Source organism: Toxotes jaculatrix, chromosome 5 (assembly GCF_017976425.1).
Source record: "Toxotes jaculatrix isolate fToxJac2 chromosome 5, fToxJac2.pri, whole genome shotgun sequence".
NCBI classification, from domain to species: domain Eukaryota; kingdom Metazoa; phylum Chordata; class Actinopteri; family Toxotidae; genus Toxotes; species Toxotes jaculatrix.
Genome location: NC_054398.1, coordinates 16,650,907 through 16,670,067, shown reverse-complemented (window position 1 = coordinate 16,670,067; position 19,161 = coordinate 16,650,907). Strand labels below are relative to the sequence as shown.

General features: G+C 39.0%; 4 protein-coding genes across 4 annotated transcripts; 2 read left to right on the top strand and 2 right to left on the bottom strand.

The window, feature by feature from the left end:
- Nucleotides 1–851: 851 nt before the first annotated feature.
- LOC121181977 (sodium/potassium/calcium exchanger 1-like) lies at nt 852–4,369 on the bottom strand. The gene is made up of 7 exons (XM_041038224.1): nt 4,289–4,369; nt 2,935–4,023; nt 2,864–2,886; nt 2,344–2,589; nt 2,168–2,257; nt 1,718–1,878; nt 852–1,574 (listed from the first exon to the last, which is right to left on the bottom strand). The coding sequence occupies exons 2-7, from the start codon at nt 3,986–3,988 to the stop codon at nt 1,358–1,360; spliced, it is 1,791 nt and encodes a 596-aa protein (XP_040894158.1). The 5' UTR covers nt 3,989–4,023; nt 4,289–4,369; the 3' UTR covers nt 852–1,357.
- A 518-nt stretch (nt 4,370–4,887) lies between these two features.
- On the top strand, nt 4,888–9,592 carry ints14 (integrator complex subunit 14). The gene is made up of 12 exons (XM_041037957.1): nt 4,888–4,998; nt 5,423–5,706; nt 5,857–5,964; nt 6,100–6,255; nt 6,574–6,692; nt 6,772–6,914; nt 7,018–7,110; nt 7,620–7,764; nt 7,876–8,009; nt 8,347–8,465; nt 8,646–8,711; nt 8,807–9,592. The coding sequence occupies exons 2-12, from the start codon at nt 5,485–5,487 to the stop codon at nt 9,038–9,040; spliced, it is 1,539 nt and encodes a 512-aa protein (XP_040893891.1). The 5' UTR covers nt 4,888–4,998; nt 5,423–5,484; the 3' UTR covers nt 9,041–9,592.
- hacd3 (3-hydroxyacyl-CoA dehydratase 3) lies at nt 9,444–13,083 on the bottom strand. The gene is made up of 11 exons (XM_041037958.1): nt 12,876–13,083; nt 12,197–12,239; nt 12,036–12,109; nt 11,768–11,932; nt 11,522–11,567; nt 11,325–11,435; nt 11,083–11,210; nt 10,861–10,973; nt 10,438–10,544; nt 10,221–10,352; nt 9,444–10,114 (listed from the first exon to the last, which is right to left on the bottom strand). Exons 1-11 carry the CDS (start codon nt 12,951–12,953, stop codon nt 10,038–10,040), a joined length of 1,074 nt encoding a protein of 357 aa, XP_040893892.1. The 5' UTR covers nt 12,954–13,083; the 3' UTR covers nt 9,444–10,037.
- On the top strand, nt 13,017–18,071 carry ppcdc (phosphopantothenoylcysteine decarboxylase). The gene is made up of 5 exons (XM_041037959.1): nt 13,017–13,427; nt 14,574–14,669; nt 14,995–15,123; nt 15,237–15,405; nt 17,018–18,071. The coding sequence occupies exons 1-5, from the start codon at nt 13,284–13,286 to the stop codon at nt 17,104–17,106; spliced, it is 627 nt and encodes a 208-aa protein (XP_040893893.1). The 5' UTR covers nt 13,017–13,283; the 3' UTR covers nt 17,107–18,071.
- Nucleotides 18,072–19,161: the final 1,090 nt, after the last annotated feature.

The following is a 19,161-nucleotide window of genomic DNA, read 5'->3' as shown; positions in this document are numbered from 1 at the left end:
TTATTTACGTACCTGTCTGTTTCTGTTCTATAGGTGGTGCTAAAGGATGGGTCTTTATTCTCCAGCTGCACTGGTACAGGTCACAGAACAATGGCAACAGAACATCAATCAGACATCCCCTACATCTTTCATATACAGAATGCTTATATTACATATTAAAATAATTAATATCTCTCTCTATATATATACCAAAGATGAAAAAACAAGATAAAATACAAATAAGATGATGATTATGAAAATAAATAACACATTTCTTCTTATTAAAAACCATTAATAGGCTTTCCAAATGCAGTGATAAATTATTCAAAAGATGGGAAAGATTTGGTAAACATGGCCTAATGGGTGTGAAATAGAACATAACTAATAATAACATAAACAAGAACATAATTACTAAGTTAAGTAGTAGTAATTTGTATATTCTGGTTATTGTTTTCTTAGTATAAAATAAAGTATAAAATTCTACTTTAACGCTATATTTTGTTTGATGAGCAAAATAATTCTCCACCTTCCTTCAGAATGCTGTTGTGTATGGACAGTAACACAAGAAGTGCTTTATGGTGTGTTCATCTTTACAAATACGTAGTTGGTCACATCTACATGAATATAAGAATTGATCAGATGTACAACAGAAGTTTTACTGTTAACATCAGGAATGAAAAAAGAAAATGAACATGAAAAATTAAAGTCAACAAGTCATGCATGAAATTTGAATGTTGTCTATAGACTGAATTTTTACATCATTTAATACACAGACCATTTTTTCCTTCGCTGCTTTTATTAAGCAATGAAATATATATTTTTTAAAAACAACAAAAATAAACAAAAACAAAAAAACAATTTACAGAGCGAGAAACTGAATAACTGAAGTAAATATATCAGGCACAAGATAGTATCAATTATCAAAAGTAAAATATATATGGTGTGTGTATGTATATGTCCAAGAGAGAAAATAAAAATATTTATATGTCAGTTAAGAGAGGTGTCTGTTAGTCACCTTGCAAATGAACCAGTACAGTGATCAAATTAATAAGATGCAACAAGTGAGTAATCCAGAAGACTGGATTTACTGGATAAATATTATACAGTATCTTATGCTGAAAGAACAAGAGTGAAAATGACCAAACTACACTGGAGGGTATGCAGATGCAGATGTAGGTATTAATCTGTTTTGATATTTCAGATAACCGCTGGCATTTAAGTAGTTATACTTCGGTCTGTAGATGTGCAAGTTAAGGAGTAATTGCCAAAAGCTTATGCAAAAGTGTATAATAGCTTATAGCAAAAGCTATTTCATGAACATAAACATAAACATATACAAAAAATGTAAGCCCACAGTAACAGGGAAGTTAATGTTGTGCTACTGCAGCATAACACGGAGAACCAGGAAGATAAAGTAGAGCAGGAGCATAATGAAACCCAGCACCTTATTCATCTTCCACTTACAGGATGAAATGATGATGACAAAGAGGAGCATGAGGAAGACGAGCATGATGGCAAATAAAAGCCCATTGCTGCTGACGACCACTGGAGCCAAATCGTGAAAGGATGAGTACAGGAACCATGGGACTGGCAGACTTTTTTGAAAGGAAAAGGACAGAGCAGGGGGGAACAGAGCAAGAAACACCCAAAGAGAGAAAAGGAGATGAAAAAACCTTCCAGGTAGAAGTTAATCAGCATTTCTTTTTCAGTCAGGACACATCAAGCTATAGGAGCTCACCCCACAGTGATGTCAAAGATGTTACTTCCCACACAGCTGGACACAGCCATGTCCCCCTGACCTTTACGTGCTACAATCACAGAGGTAATGAGGTCAGGGATGGATGTCTCTGCAGCCAGGACGGTCATGATGTGATGTGAGATGCCGATGGTCTCACCTATCTACAAGAGTAAAGTGTTCAGACTGAATAGAGGCATATGTTAATATGTTTCAGCAAGAATTATGACAGAATTTTAAAAAAAATGGATACCTTAATTTGATATCAAAATAGATTGTTTTTTGCAGTTTCCTGTTTATACCAATCTTTGTAAGCATTTGTTTGTTTAAGGATTTAATATATCCTGATTTAAATGGATTTTTTTTTTTAAATCCTTCAATACCTGGATTTATGTGTACTCAGCTTCCAGTTTTAAAATAAATTTTTAAATAAATTTTACTACAGTCACTGACCCGATGGGCCCACCAAACAATGAGGTAGGAGAAGACAGCAATCCATGGAATAGAGCCCACAAACGTGATCATAAAGAATTTTCTGGATTTCTGTTGGACAAAAGCAAAAAAAAAACCACACACACACAGTTGAGGCTTTTAATATACAGCTGATCTCTGAGTTGTCTGAGTCTTACCTGGTTGCGAACATCAGGAAGTGTGAGCCACAGAGGAAAGACTATGGGCAACAGGAAGAGGTAGGTGGCTTGTTTACGTCGTGTGTCAGGCCACTGTAAAGACAGAGGCTCATTCTCTGTCTTCTCTTCGTTCACATAATCACTTTCATTTTTACTGGACTCATCACTGTCTTTATCACTTTCAACTTTATCATTGTCAGAGTCTTCTGAGCCTCCTGGCCCATCCTCACCTGCAGGCATGTCCACCTAAGAGCAGGCATTTGATGTTCTGATCATGAGCAGCAATAGTAAAGCAGCAGTAGTAGCAGGATTAGTTCCCCAGAAGGCTTTCGGTTCCCCAAAGCCTTTACTAATAACACTTTTTTGACATTTTGCATATAAACCCACTGTATATGTTGTTTTTAAAAGCTCCAAAGCTTTGTTCTTAATGATAATTTAATGTTGGAATGTAACTACGCTAATATGTTTAGAAGCATTTGGTCAACTCTGGTCAAATAGCTGCAAACTGTTCCATAGTAACCGCTCTTAAAGATTCATTACACACTTGAAAAAGAAAAACAAACAGCAGACTTATTTAAGGAATATGGGGACCTGAAAAATCATTAAATCCATCTGATTTTAGACAAGAACAATGTTTTGTCACAGTAGTGCTTACCTCTTCAGGTTCCTCTACAGCAATAACTTTGACAATGCTCTTGTGTTTGTGGAGTTGGGTCTTGAAGGCCCGCTCTATTTGCACATTAAACTTCATGAAAATCACATAGAAGGTGTAACTGGCCATCAGCACGATGCTCTCCCACCACATTATGACATTATCCAAGAAGAAGATGATGAGTAAGATGAGGTCAAGTATGTAGAAGGATACATCTCTGAAAAGTGGCCACCAAGTTAGATGAAGTACCTCTCGAGAAAATAAAGCACACATTCCAATCACAAACAAAATGTTGAAAATTGCCGAACCAACTTTTGTGCCAATGCCCACATTCCTGTGGGCGATGAAGACACCTATGAGGTAGGCAAAAAACCTAGGGGCAGATCTTCCAGCAGCCATGAAAGTGGCTCCTGCTACATCATCAGAGATGGCTAACTTGTCTGTGATTACCCCCAGTGCAGGAACAAAGAACTCATCACACACAACTGCAAGTGACACAAACATGTACATCATTCCAATAATGTGGAGGATCACCCAGCCTCGTCTGCGTTCTTCAATAGAAAAAACATCTTCAGGGTATTCACCCTTAACATGTGGAGCCTCTCCAGGAGAAGCTGGAGGGATGGTAGTTACAGGAGGAGCCGGAGCTGGTGTGGGTGTCTCCTGTGGAGGCTCAGGGGCCACGTAGATGCAGTGCACAGTGGTCTGGTTTTTGATTGGCAATGGGGGGGATTCACTCGGGGTTGATGCTTTCAAATCTGATGTCGTATCCAAATAATTTACCACATGCATCTCAGGTGTTGTTTGATCTGTGGGCTCCAAGTCATGTGTTGTGGTGAGAGGTTTCTCCTCCACCTCCTCTGCTGAACCCTCAGGCAAAGGCTCGTACAGTCTGGCCCTGATGGTCAGCTGGTAGAGGGTGCAGAGGAAAACACCAGAGAGGAGAAACAAAACCCGGCTCAGCTGCAGTCTCTTCCCTGTTGCACAATTCATGCTGTCCCACAGAGGCACTTGTACTTTTTAATTTTCTGGAAGAAAAAACAACAAACAAACTGCATTAGTGAACAGTGGTCAAGGAAATTGAAGTTTTCTCACTTGCAGACCATGGAGAGAAAGAATCCAAAACTTCAGCAGAAAGATCTGTGTCACTTTCTTGGAACACTGGAATACCTAACTTATTGTTAATGAGAGGCAAAACTGATAGGTTGAGCAATTCAGTTCTATTCAGACAATGCATTACAATGCTACCAAACAAAACGATGCATTTTTAATCACAGACAGATGCAGGCTTACCAGAAATCCCTAGAAGTAGAGATGTGGGACATTGGACAAGTCTTCACCACATGCATCATACCTTAAGTCATAAGAGGATTATGACGGTGTCTCATTCTCACACCTAAACTCAACCCCGAAGCACTGGTTATGCAACATGACAGACGTTTATAACATTCATTTTAACAGCCGTAAACACACAATAACAGTGTGAGCTGTCTTCCTTTTGAATAGGCGGTACTTCTTCTGGACAAGTTTTTATGCAAAACTATCCGCCAAATTATTAAAATCCAGGGCTCTAACCGGGTCGATAGATGTTTAAAAAAAAAAAAAAAAAAAAAAAAGGTAATTGCGCTCTCTGAGCAGTAAGTATTTTGTTCTTGGGAAGAAAATTTCCCATGCATGTCTTATACAATCCGTGCAGTTTATGGTACAAAACAACTTCTCGTGCCGATCAGCCACTTTTCCCCCCTTACGCATATCAATCGATCAATTGGAACTGACATCCAAACTCTCGCCTTAAATTTATAATGTGCATAAGCTAGCACAGACATATTGTTGTAATTATTAATGATTTGTCCGTGCTCTTTCTTATGTACACCTTTCAACACAGAAATATGAAAATTTCCACAGATAGGAACAATGTGTGGAAAAAAGTACGCTGGTTTCACCCGGACGGAAGTAGTGGTGCACGCTACAACACAAACACTGAATGGGGAAGACATTGAATGGCAAGTACATGTGCATATTTACTTATTTAATTATTTGTTTATTGTCAAACTACATGTTCACTTTAAGGGTAGTTATCTTATCATATTTATTGAACAGTAACCTCGACGGTTCTTCAGTTGGGTCTTCCGGTGTTATGTATTGCAGAATGCTAGCGTAATTTAGCCATATTAGCTAACTGCCCTCCTCTGTGTTCTTTCCTTATTAACTTTTACGATCGTTAAAGGTTTGCTGTTTGATGTAAACTAATCCCAATGTAGCCTCCAATACTGGCGCTGACATTAAAACATCTACTGTAGGGTAATAAGCATAATAATGAACGAGTTTTCCCTTTGAACATGCCCTCCTTCGAGAGGAGGAGAAGCTATTCAATGACAAGTTTTTGCTGCTGTTCTCATATGTTTTTTCTGTCTTTTCCTCCCGCAGGGGTACGCTGGAGTGTATTTTAAGTCCACTGCATTATTGTGAGTCCATAAAAGCAGCGAGCCATGCCTACCGTGGTCTTAATGGACGTGTCCCTGTCCATGACACGGCCAGTGTCACTGGATGGCAGCGAGGAGTTTCAGAGGAAGAACCTGGCTGTCCACGGACTCAATATGTTGTTCGAACACATGGCCTCAAATTACCGCTTGGAGTTCACGGCTCTGATGGCCTTTTCTTCCCTTTGGGAGCTCTTGGTGCCTTTCACCAGAGATTACAATGCTCTACAGGTGAAGTGTGCCTCGTTTGACAAGTCAAACGGAAAAGTCAAAACATATTTCCCCTCTCCTGAGGCTTTTCCCGAGTTTGATCTTCTGTAGAAGAAGGCTTAAGAGCAGAGTTTTGAGGGATCAGTTCATGAATATCTTTTTCTGTTGCAGGAGGCTCTGAGCAACCTGGAAGACTATGACAAGACCTGTATTGAATCAGCTCTTCATGGAGTTAGTAATGTAGTACAACAGGAGTGGGGCAGTGCCTGTCCCTGTCAGGTATTTTGGAAAGCCTTCTGTGCAATATCATCACACCTCTGAAGTTATGCTTGACAAAAAGCGATTTCAGCTATATGTGCATATGTTAATTGTTACACAGGGTTATGTTTATATACCCTCTCTCATGTCCTGTAGGTGATGCTGGTCACTGATGGATCTCTTGGTATTGGGAAGGGTTCTCTGCGTCACTCCCTCCAAACACTGAAGCAACGTGGGGATGACAAGAAGTTCCCACTCCCTTTCCCTTTCCCTACTAAACTTTTCATCATGTGCATAGCCAATGCAGAAGAGGTACCAATTCACCTTTTTTTTTTTTTTTACTTGTGTGTTCAACAGTTAATTTCTTTGTATCCTTATATAAACAGGATCTAAGGAGATGTCCTCTGCTGGGTCTTTAAGCCAATGTGTGACCTTGGGAGAAATTAAAATATATATATATATATATATATATATATATATATATATTCTCTCACATTATTTTTTTTGTAACAATTTCTATCAGGAGCCATTAGTTTTCTCTAATGTGCACTGTAACTTGCATCTGTGTATAATTTTGACATCTTGTAATAGAATTCTTGACGATAACAAATGCTACCCCCTCTCTTGCAGTTACAGATGACTGATGCCATGGACAACCTGGAGGAACTACTTCGTCTCAGTGGAGGAGACGGACAGATCTTCACTGTGGAGGGACCGCTTTGCATGAAGAGCGTACAGGCCATGTTTGGGTATGACTATTACTGAGGAAGTAAACTGTTCTTTTTCATCATTATTTATATTTTACTAAGACTCTTTGTATATCTCCAGGAGGCTGATTGATCACGCATACTCTCCTTTCCATGCGGTCCTACACTGTGGGAACCTGTCCTCAGATGTTCAGGTGTTCCCTCGACCTGAACCTATTGTGCTAGATGAAGAGGTGGAGCCCATGCCCCAAACAGTCAGCACAGGTACCCAGCTGACTTTGCATCTATTAGTTTAGAGTTAAATTTAAACTACTTTTTCTTCAGACGTCAGACTTCAGAAGTCTTCTTACCATTATGCTTGTTTCAGATTTAGAAATTGTGGGCTTCATTGAAATTGCTGATATTTCCAGTCCTCCCGTTATATCCAGACACTTGGTACTGCCTATCGCTGTGAACAAAGGTTAGTGTTGAAATTTTTTGCTGTGTTGTTTTAAAGAAAAACTAAACATTCTTAGACAGAACAGCTATACGTCATGCCTCATGTCTCATTGCTTTTGGCTTTTGGTTTTCTTTAGAGGAGCAGATTGTTTTAAACGGGTTTTCCCAGGCATTGTATGTCCTTTAAAGGTTGTTCCCTGCTTCAAGAAAACAGTGTTCACTATGGTTTCCATTCAACAATAGAATAACAATAGAAACAAAAAATAAAATTGAGGAGAAACAACTGCTGATGAGGCACCAGAGAAATAAGAAGAAACCATTAGAATTGTGTCTTTGATGCAAATAAAATAAAAAAAAAGAGCACTGATGATAGATTTTTTTTCTGACAGTCACCTTTTATATTTAATTTAGGCACATCCATTTTTAAAATGCAAAAAAAAAAAAAAACAAAATCAATGATCTCAGTATACTATCTATCCATGTCAGATTTTAATGGTATTATAAACCTGTTATATTTGTATTTGATTTCAGAGGTGGATGAAGTTGGTACAGGAGCCACAGATGATCTTGAGGAGGAACCCTCTGCCAGTCAGATGGCAGGCAAAAGTCCAAACTTTTGTGTGCTTTTACATGGCAGTCTGAAAGTTGAGGGCATGGTGGCACTGGTCCAGCTGGGGTGAGAATCAACAAAGCTTTGCGTTTAAATATCAAGACATCTGCATAGTAAAACAAGTTCTTACGTTTTATAAATAAATAGCCTAAATTTAGTGTGCTTTTTTTTTCTCAGGCCAGAGTGGTACGGCATGCTGTACTCTCAAGCAGATAGTAAGAAGAAATCAAATCTGATGATGTCTCTGTTTGACCCCGGTCCAGAGCCTCTGCCTTGGCTGGGCAAGATCTCACATTTGGGACCAATCTCAGGTAACCTGTCACAGACAAAGAAAGAGCTTTCAATGCAGCAAACTTCTTTATCAGACTGTTCGGCTGTTCCTCGTTCCTGAAGGCACCATTTTAAGAGGATGACATTTTTGGGACATTGTGAAACTGCACTTTCCTGTAACTTAGGACACGTTAACCTATGTACAGGTGTATTAGGTAAACTGCCTATTCCTGAAGACCAAAGGCCTCTTTGTATGTGTACATAATCAAGCAGTTAATGATTTACACAGTTGTATGACAAAAGTTGAACTGCCTCAGTCGTGATACAGTTCATCAGCTGACTTCATTTTGATGTTTCATGACCTTTCTGGTATTTCAGAGGCGGCTGAAAATCCCTATGGAGAAGATGACAGTAAAAGTCCTTTTCCCGTGCAGCCACCGGTCAAGCGAAGCTATGCCCAGAATGTTACTGTTTGGATAAAGGCCAGTGGGCTACAGGTACAGTACAACACAGTACAAAATGCTATTACATTCAAACTGAATGGATATAGTGCTACATTGTAACAGTATTTTAAACATTGCATAAGTAACTCTAACATAACTCTTAGCCATGTGTGAAGAGTTATTCCTCAGGTTAGGATTTTTACCATGTTGGCATTTGTTTTTACCATTTTACAGACTGATGTGCAGAAGATTCTGAGGAACGCAAGAAAATTACCAGATAAAACACAAACCTTTTATAAGGTAGGTTTGACTAAAAACTAGTGAGGCTTGAAAATACAACTGAACTATGACTTTTCTTTCATAATTTAAATCACTGTTTTATACTAATCTATCAGGAACTCAACCGACTGCGAAAGGCTGCCTTGGCTTTCGGTTTCTGGGAGCTCCTGAAGGGAGTGGCCGACCTGCTGGATAGAGAGTGCACCTTGTTGCCAGACTCGGCCCATCCTGATGCTGCGTTCCAGCTCTCCCACGCTGCACAGCAGCTCAAACTGGCCAGCACTGGTGATTCCCAGTATGCTGCTTTTGATCACAACATTGCCCCCATGCACACTGACTTCTCAAGTTGAGCCACATCTGAATTAGTATAAATGGACTAAAATTATAGCAGCCTCAGCCTGTGTGGACCAATGTGGAGACAGGACCTGGTGTATGCTGGATGCTGTTTAAAGAATTCGTCAAAAGGGCTGCTTTAAGAACATGTTTGTGGAAATGATGGATAACTCAAACTCCTCTGTGACAAACATGGCAAGACGTACGTAATGAGGTATTTGTAAAATGTTTGCGTGTATATAATTTTTTTTTACATGTTACTTTGTAGGATATTTTTTCACAGATTGACCAGATTTAGATTTCATTTTTATTCAGTCTCAAGTAACTGCTACATTTACAGGAAACTTGGAAAATGACTGTTAATCTTTGCTTTCAAAATTTAGGTGTCTAAGTAATAAAAACAGCAGAGTGAGGAAGGGATACAAATAAAAATTCTTCACAGCAGGTTATTGTTGAGCATAATGGACACAAAACGCTCTCTGTGTATAAGCAATCACCAGTGTTATTTTCCCTGAGGTTTGTAGGGTGGTTCAGAAATCTGAAATAACAGATACAGTATTTGTACAGTATTTGTTGAGAATGTTGTTGCTTTTTTCATTTGCACACCAGTTAGTGTATATCAAATGACAACAGCAGGGTTTCCTGATCAGGGTTTGTTACAATGTATTCAACCAAAAACACCACTGCATTAGCAAAAAAAAAAGCACGACAGTATCATACAGGATATCAAGGTCTGTGGCTTACTACAGTTCTTCATTAAACTACAAAATTCATATCAGAGAAATCAATCACCAGTAAGCGAGACAGTCAGTGCAGTTTTGAAATACTGCATCGTCTTTAGGGTGTTCATGTTGACCATCAAGGAAATCATTTAGAACAAACAGGCAGTGAAGAAGAAAATATCTTCTCACATCAGTGATTTGACTGGACAATGGTTTGTGAGGATATTTTTAAAAATTCTACAGAAATAAGCAGGCAGCAGAGGTGTTTGAGGATTGTTGTTAGTGCTGAATCTCAATTTGCTTTCCTCTTCTTGGTGCGGAAACGCCTCTTCCTCTGCTTGTAAAGATGGCGAAAGTTGATAAAAAGTCCTAAAGAGGAGGAGGGGTTGAGTTGATACCAGCACAACAAGGCTGACATTAGAACATAGTATATGTTGAGACAGTTATATGATTCATGTTTTATCTGAAGACTTACCCAGAAACATGAGAACAAGATAAATGTGGAGGACGTAAGAGAAGCTGATAGAGGTGCCAATGGCCTTCGGCAGTGGAATGCTGAAGAGTTTTGTCTCGTAAAAGATGGGAATGGATTGTATCACAGCAACAGCTACATGAGAGTGGGAGATGAGATTAATTTTAGCGTTTGTATGTGGAGAATTGCAATTTATTAAGACAGAAGTAAAGAAGCTCACCTTCGGCTAGAACACCTAAAGGGTACAAAGGTATCCAGACTGTGTACCGCAGCCATGTGAGGGTTTTCCACTCTGTATTAAAACAGCCCAGCATGTAAAATGGATACCTGAAATTGGAACATCATGTTAGGTTTTTTTTTTTTTGTGTGAGAGTTTTAGTCGTGTTCCTCATCAGCTAACACAAAATTGCATAAATAACAATCCATTATCATAATAATGGAGCCTTCATATAGTTGCAATATTGTTTAAACTTCTAAATCTCACTAAGAACAATATATAGAGCATAGAGGATTTCTGGTGTGATTTGTAGAATACTGGTTGCATACAGAAGATTTTGTCGACAGACTTGAAAATAATCATTTTAATCTTTACAGAGTACATGACTGTTCACCAAGAGCAATGACAAGGCAGATGCATACTCACCTAAAAATCTCGATGGCACTCCACAGGTAGAAAACAAAGAACACAACTGGCCGGTGGTGCATTTCCTCCAAACTACCGAAAATGATGAAGAGGATAAAATTCCTCCCCACAACCTGGTAAAAGCACAAAAAGCCACAAAAGCACTTACTTACACTAGAAATGTATTGGCACTACATCAGTGACTCCATGAAGCTGAAACTCTGGCAGAGGAACATCAAATACCTGTATAAGAGTTGGAACGACACCTGTTCTGACAACACCAAAAGCAGCGTTGAGAACCTCCACTGTTGCCAGGATCTGGCAGAAGAACATCACATCGGAAATAGTGTGAAATGTGTCATAGAGAGAATCTGAAATGAGAGTAGTGATATAAATTATAGATCTTACCAGGTTTTTGTGAAGTAACTGAACAATGAAGGAAAGACAATGAGACTTAGAGCTACAGCAGAGTTAAAATTTCTCACCCTGGCCAAAGATAAAGAGGCGCACAGTCATGTTGACAAAGATCCATGAAAACCCAAGGAACTGCACCAGGTTGTATACAAACAAAAATCCAGTTTTCAGGCTGACAAACCCTGAAATGTTTTAAAGAAAAAGAATTTGCTTGAATGGTATCATAAAAGTGTATGGCCGATAATCTGTTGTATATATTTATATTCACCTTCCTCTTTATGCCTTGAAGCCTTCAGTCTGTGCCTTTTCTCCTCCTTTTCAGAATTAAAAAACAAAACAAAAAAACATTTATACAAATTTTCAGTGCCTTTCACATCAATAGTACAATTTTAGTTCTGATGTTTGGCTAATAGTAATATTAATATTTTGCAATCTATTGTCTATAAATATTCTGTTGCTTATGGTTATGTGTAAAAATCTTCCACTGAATTAAAAGGTGAAACTTTAATCTCACCTTTTCACGGATCTCCATTTCAGCGTCTGACTCGTCCAGCCAGCGGTCAAAGTCAGGTGCCAGGAAGACAGGTTTACGCTCCTGTGCGGTTAGTCTCTCCCACCAGCCACGCTGCTCTTTCCGCACCGTAATATTCACCTGTCGTTGTGTGGACTTGTGGCTCACCTGGGCAAACAGGTTCATTTAATGAACACAGTTGGCAAAACTAGAAATTATAAGTTAAAAAAAACAGTTGGTATCTATCATCAATTTTAAAATGGCTACATACCTGTGGCTTTACTGGTGAAAGAAACTCCAAGCTGAACTCGTATTCATTTTGTCCTTTTGCACCATGGCCCTGGGCTACACACAAAATACCATATAGGCTACAGTGTCACAAATCAAACATTTTAAAAATATTTACATTGTCAAGTCAACATGAAATGTCACCTCTAAACCGAAGGACGTTTTCATGTACATGGACATCAATGTTCTGCAAATAGAAACCAAGAGACAGTTGATGAGCTTACTTCCTCCTACAGAGTGAGAATTCAAACTTCATATTACTTCCTGTGCACAATCCCGCTGAGCAAACACAATGACGAAACTTTAAAGTCACACAGTCTCCACCCTTAATGAGCTCTTGTTCACGTCACTGTGCTCTGTAACAGCAGAGCACTGTACTTTAAAAAACAAACTACATGACTATGATGCCTGAATTTAGACAGGAGTAAACAAAAGTGTGCTGAAGGTGGACCTCCGTGCAGCCTGGAGTTTGTGATCTCTGGATGAATCAACATCTGTCACCCTCTTCACTAATTCAGGGCACTACTGAACAGGTTTGGTGGGATCAAAGCTGGTAGATAATGGCAGGTCTTAGCAGAGGGCTCTGTAAAGATCAACTATCACCTGAAAGAATCTCTCTATTTATCATTCAAAATGCAAATTATTCAGCTACCCTGCGGTGTGGCATTCACAAGAACATGCAGCCTTCATTTGCATTAATATACACCCTCAGAGGAACAAAACAGTGCCGTAGCCTGACTAAAAGTAGTACCTTAAAGCAATTTTCTGACGAAAAGTCTGTTGTTACCAGAGAGCCCTGTCCTCTGCATTATGGTTAGCTCACCTGTGCGTCTGTCAGCTCCACTCGCAGGTAAATTTCTTCATGGCGTTGAGCCCAGTACACGAGAGGTGTGAGTGTCATTGTTTTTTGTTGTTGTTGTTTTTTTTTACAGAGCTTTGCTGAAGAGCATTATTTCCGACGGACAATGAAAGAAGCCTCCTCGCTGCATGCTAGCTTACTGACCTGTATCTTCAGCAGATACCCAGAATGTTCTGAGTACGCGCGCGCTCACCAAACGTCAGCGTAGCGACGTGCTCGCGTAAGGGTCAGAGCGGAGCCATCAGAGCTGTTCTGAGAGTTTGCTCTCCTCTGATTGGCTGGCGGTAAATATTTACGGAAGTGGTGAAGTGGAGGTGGTTTAGGAGAGACGGCAAAGCCAGCCTGAGGACCTCTTCTTGTTGAAATGCTAATATGCAGACAGAAGACCACGTTTCATGTCTGAAAAAGGATTTGGCGAAATCTTGCGGGACATTTCGTGTTCTCGTTGCGGTAACGGGAAGCGTTGCAGCCTTGAAACTGCCTCTTTTGGTCTCCCAGCTTCTTCAGCTCCCTGGGGTGAGCTGCTTCGTGTTTATTTATTTGAATTAAAAGTACAGCTTCTCATGTTTGTCTGTTTCACACCAAACACTGATTTGATTTCAGTTTTTTCTGCTTGCTGGATTTTGTATTAAGTTAATTGAAAAGCTGTCCATGGCATTATCTTTGAAAGCACAGTCACTGTACTTTTACTGCCTGAAACTGCGCGGTGCACGGCACTTTTTATTCCCATGCAGCTGTAAACAGTAGTGTTTTTCTGCCTGGCAGAGCACTCATGGGCATACCTCAACCACAAGATGGAGATGTTGCAGCTGTTAGGCAGCGACATAACCACAGCAACAGCATCACATCATTACAGTCTCGTCATTAAGTTTAAGTTAAGTTTAAGTTTATACTTTATTAATCCCTCAAGCTGGGGAAATAACTCTCTGCATTTTACCCACACCAAGTGAACGAAACACACACAAGGATGCACATGCACTAGAGACGCTGTGGCAGGGGGCTTCCCTAGGAGGAGCCTGAGATTTTTTTGAAGGTTATGGTTTATGGTTATTTTTTGTGATGATGATGATGATTATTATTATTATTTCTACTCCTACAGCTACAGTATTATTTTAATCTCAGTTATAATCATTTCCATTTCAAGCCTCATAAAGTACAGTGGAATTTAACCAACAGAACAGTGGCTTCATTTTACTGGGCACACCAGAATTAGCAAAAAACTGCATATTGATGAAACCAATAAATAAAAACCTATAAAATAGCTACATTTGGATTAAGAAGTTACCCCAGTTAGCAGGTGGATACAATATGAACCAATATATGTACAATATGAACGTGTTTTTCACGTGTTTTCACGCTTTTACATTGATGAAATGACAGTCTTTCGTTTGTGTGAGGGGAGAAAAGTGGGATATCTTTCTTCTCTGTAATTCTCTGTAGTTCTGTAATCGCCCTTGATATTTTCAAGGGAAATTTCAGGATGAGCAAGAGTGAGTTTTTCAAACTCTAACTTATTACACAAAGTAAAGAATGTATCCGGTAAAATGGTCTAAAGATTTGTATGTTTTTCTTTTTAGTTTTTCAACTCCTCAGCACTGTAGTAAAACTAAAAAGTGCTTTTAAAAATCCTTGTGTATGTCACTGTCTTCTTCTATGGTTTAGGTGGATGTAAGAGTGGTCACTACAGAACATGCCAAGCACTTCTACGATCCTGCGGAGGTTTCAGTAAAAATCTACAGTGACAAGGATGAGTGGGAGGTAACAAAGAATTTGATTGTCTTTTCATGATTGGTGGCACTGATAAGCTAAAATTATGCAATATATCATAATTTTCATACAGTCCATTTGAGACTCCCTTCATGCTCTTGAAATTAAAATATAAACTATTATCATACTCAGAATAATGGTGTAAGTTGTGTAGTAGTATTGATAACCTTCCTGTTGCTGAGCCCATGAGAATTTTGAAACAAAAACATGGTCAAAGGTCAGAAAGCATTGAGAAACCCTTGTCTAAAGTGTCATGCGTTCCTGAAAAGAAGTGTCTTGTTGGTTGAGTGACTATAACACCACATCTCTGTTATAGATGTGGACACAGAGATCTGACCCTGTGCTACACATTGAGCTAAGGCGCTGGGCAGACCTACTTGTCATTGCCCCTCTAGATGCCAACACTCTTGGAAAGATTGCTAATGGCATTTGTGACAATCTGCTGGTGAGAACATATAATTTATATCTAATTACCTACAAATTGTGATGGCAAATAACATTTCAGTGCATGATTTCTCTGTAATTATTTCCAAGTTGATTTGTATTTTTTACTGGCAGACGTGTGTGGTAAGAGCCTGGGATACCAGTCGACCTCTCCTCTTCTGCCCTGCAATGAATACAGCTATGTGGCAGCATCCCATTACAGCCCAGCAGGTATCCAGGCTGAAAGAGTTTGGATATGTGGAAATCCCCTGCATTGCTAAGAAGCTAGTGTGTGGTGATGAAGGTGGGTTTTAATACCACAAAATATTTACATATTGGTTTGACCGTAACAATTAGAATACATTCATTATTCACATTTCTGTGATATTGATTGTAACTGCATTGCAATCTTTTAAATTGACCGTAACAGCATTTAAGTATGCAGGTCATGTGAGAACTCATTTTCAGTAGGCAATGCACCTAATTCTTAAGGCCATCCTTGTGAGTGGTGGGATCACGCTTTTGTAGCATTTCATGGGCCCAGGCACTAGGCTCTCACCTGTGAGTCTTGGCCAGATGACTTTTCATGAAAGAAGATGTAGCAAGTAACTTGGATTAGAACCACTTCTCCTACACATTGAAAGGTGCCAGTTGTGGTGATTGAAGCCTACCAGCCTGTGGATGTATTCCAAGCATATTCCACAGGGAAAGGACCATGGGGCAGACCCATGAAGAGAAGGAGAGTTTAAGTTGTGAGGCAGAAGGATGCCTTTAAGAGAGTAAACAGTGCACAACAGCTGACCCTACTGAGCTACAATGTGTCTTTACTTCACAGTACTAAAGAAAAGTCCCTAAAGACCAATGCAGCCTCAGACTGGATAAGGGGAAGTAGTAGGGCATGACCATCATCAATTGACATAGCACAGGGGAACTGCAGTATCTTCAAATATAAATTTAAGCGCCTTAACAGCAGCAAGTGGTGAAAGGAGCAAAATCAAGATTTACTCTCCATTCAGTAATAACTAAGAGCACTTCCTGGGTAGATGTCCCCAGTTTCACAAGAAACTTTGCTACTGAGCAGAAGACAACATCAAAGGAAACAGCAAATGTCAGAAGCGTGGGAGTACACATCAACCTGCTCAGTGCACTTTGTAAACCTATCAAAGATTCTGTCTTCAAACAGACCCTGACATAGTAGACCACATACATGTCACTTGTTTGTCCCCTGCAGCCTGGCTGAGTATATTTCTGATCAGTGATGTGTTCACACCATAATACTCAGTATGATCTAGTGCATGACGCTAATTGATATTATGTCTAATGATCCAGTCTTTCCCTAAATCAGTTGTGTTTTTGAGAGACCTCAGCAAATTACTTCAGTGACTTTTTTTTTAAACTTGCACAAACCACTGTACATGAAGCAAAAAACAGAAAACCATACAGAAAAGATTGTACATAAAACTTGAAAAAGAATATAATATTGATCCATCAGCAGTGTCTTAAAATTGTTCAAATGAAGATTTGGGCCAACTTCTAATCTCAAATTCATTAGCCTAATAAAGTCTGTGTTCTGGAAATCTTTTGCTTTGAAGCAGTTGCAACAGCAAGTGTTAGGCTTGCATTAACAGTATAACAAGATACATCTCTGCACAGACTAGCTTTCTGATGGTGTTTTGTCTCACTAATTCACTGATGAGTTCTGAACAAAACACTGACATGACTCAGCACAGATCTAGATATTTAAACCCTGTGGATGTACAAGAAAACATGTTTATTAAAGTGTGTTTCTGAGTATGGAGAATGTGCAAGGGGGCTTGCATGATCATTTGAATCATTGCTCCTAGGCCACTCAGTGATGATTTATTCCTCCCTGCAGAGGGTGTCTGTGGAACGAGTAATTCTTGTCTTTCTTTCAGGTAAAGGGGCCATGGCAGAGGTATCATCTATTGTCGATGTTGTCAAACAGTATCTTCAGAAACCAGATGAGTCACCTCAGAAAACGTGAACGCCACATCATATTGTACAGTCAGCTGGCACCAAAGACCAGTAAAAAATAAACATGATGATTTGTCTACAAAATTAGTTTGTAAGTGACATTTTTAGCAACATTTCAGTGGTGGCTTCATCAAGCTGATATGGATCAGTGTGTGCGGTTCACACATTTGACAGTTTGACAGTTTTTCAGTCCACACTCATTGTCTAAATGCCTGCCATCCACACCAAAAGATGTTTGTATAGTCTGTCGTTCCCAGCACTGAAAATGCTTACTTTACATCTCTTCTTTGTCTTTATTTTTTATTTTTAAAGGAAGTTGACAAAGATGCCACCTTCTTTAAAAGAGTGAGGTTGAATGGACAAATGGGTTGACTGCCCTGTTTAATGATGTGCTTTGCTTGGCTTTCTAGGAAGAAAAGCTTTGTTCCTGATGTAGATAAACAAACAATACAGTTGTGGTTATAGTGGGCATATTATTGTGTTTTGTCAAATTACTGTATGAATACAAAATAGCAACTGAACTGAGAATCACATGTTATACCTGCTTAAAAAATGTGATTGTAATTCCAGGGCTGCACTGACAAGTTTTAACAGCTGCTGTGTCTTTGACCACAGAATGAGAGAAACACTGTCAGTATCAAAGGTAAAAGAAAGGAAGAGAGAGAAAGGAATTTAGATTAAAAAACACTGTTTGCAAATTAAAGTTTCCACCATGTTTGTGAAGTTTTTTATTTTCTGGATTTTTTTTTCTTAATTGCAAAATGATTTGCAACAGGAAGGTCACAAAATGTGATTTTGTATTTCATTATGAGATTAGGTTTCATCAGCAATAACTGGCATACTTTGGGGAATTTCACATGTACTGTCGAGAAAACAAATGTTCAGTGTGCTCAAAGCAACATACTGTAGGTGTACTACAGCAAAACGGTCATTATGCAATAAAAAAAATGCATGTGCTTATCAAGTCGTCAAGTTTACTGTGAACAGCATTTTCTTATTTGAATCAGTAGTAGCTGTCATGGTGCCTATGGGGTTAATTATGTGAGACAAAACAACGGAAAGTGTTTTCCCACAAGGCAGTTTGACAGACTGGCTTTACTGCAGCCACACATAACATGAAACTGTCTGCTGTGGTACTATTAGCAGTCATGTTTCTGCAAACATTCCTGTTTTGTTTGTGGAGACAAGATCATGCAAGATGTTTGGAAAAACATGTTTTAACTTTTTTTTCTAAATGTTTTAAAAGACAGACCAAGGGGAAGTAGATGTAGTTTCCAAGGTGTTTTTTTAACCAAAAGCTTTTTTACCATGACTGAAAGTAAAGGTGAAAAGTGATGAAACCCATGGCTCACATTAGTGTTAGACATGTTTATCATTGTGAAAACCCTCCATGTCCTAACAAAGTGAAACATACTAGTCTGGATCGTGTCAAGAGAAGACAGACGAGAGAATACTGAACCAAACTAGACAATGGTTTGTTTATATTGTATCGGTGAGACGAAGCAGACTTTAACAACTTTCTTGTAATAAACTGAAAGGAACTGAACCTTGTAGGTGGTAATAGTGGAGTTACGTTTCCTCTGCAACATTATTATGTAGGACAGGTAACACACACATTTCAGAGTAGAGCTCAAGCTATAAATACTCAAACACTGTTAGTGTCATAGACCCAAAATAGTTGACACAAACTACAAAACAGATTCCCATTTACACACACTACCTGAATGAGTGCTGTTAGTATAAAGTAGATCATTAAGGTCATTAATTCTTTTAGTTAAACATCTTTTATTGTTTTATGGCTCTCTTGAAAAAACAGAAGTCTTCCTGATCTTCATCATCTCTGGTGAATCATTAATTTTGTTGTGATGAAACTAAAAGTGTTGATATTTCTCTTAGCTATGAGAGTGAATTCGTCCTTTATAAGCAGGATGTAGACATTTATACTGCAAATTTTTCCCTCTGTGCTGTCCAGATAGTTATATTTTATCTTGGTTTATCTCTGTTAGCACCAAATTGAAGGGAAACGGAGGAAATTTGGTTTGCAAATAACCGGGGGCATTGTTAC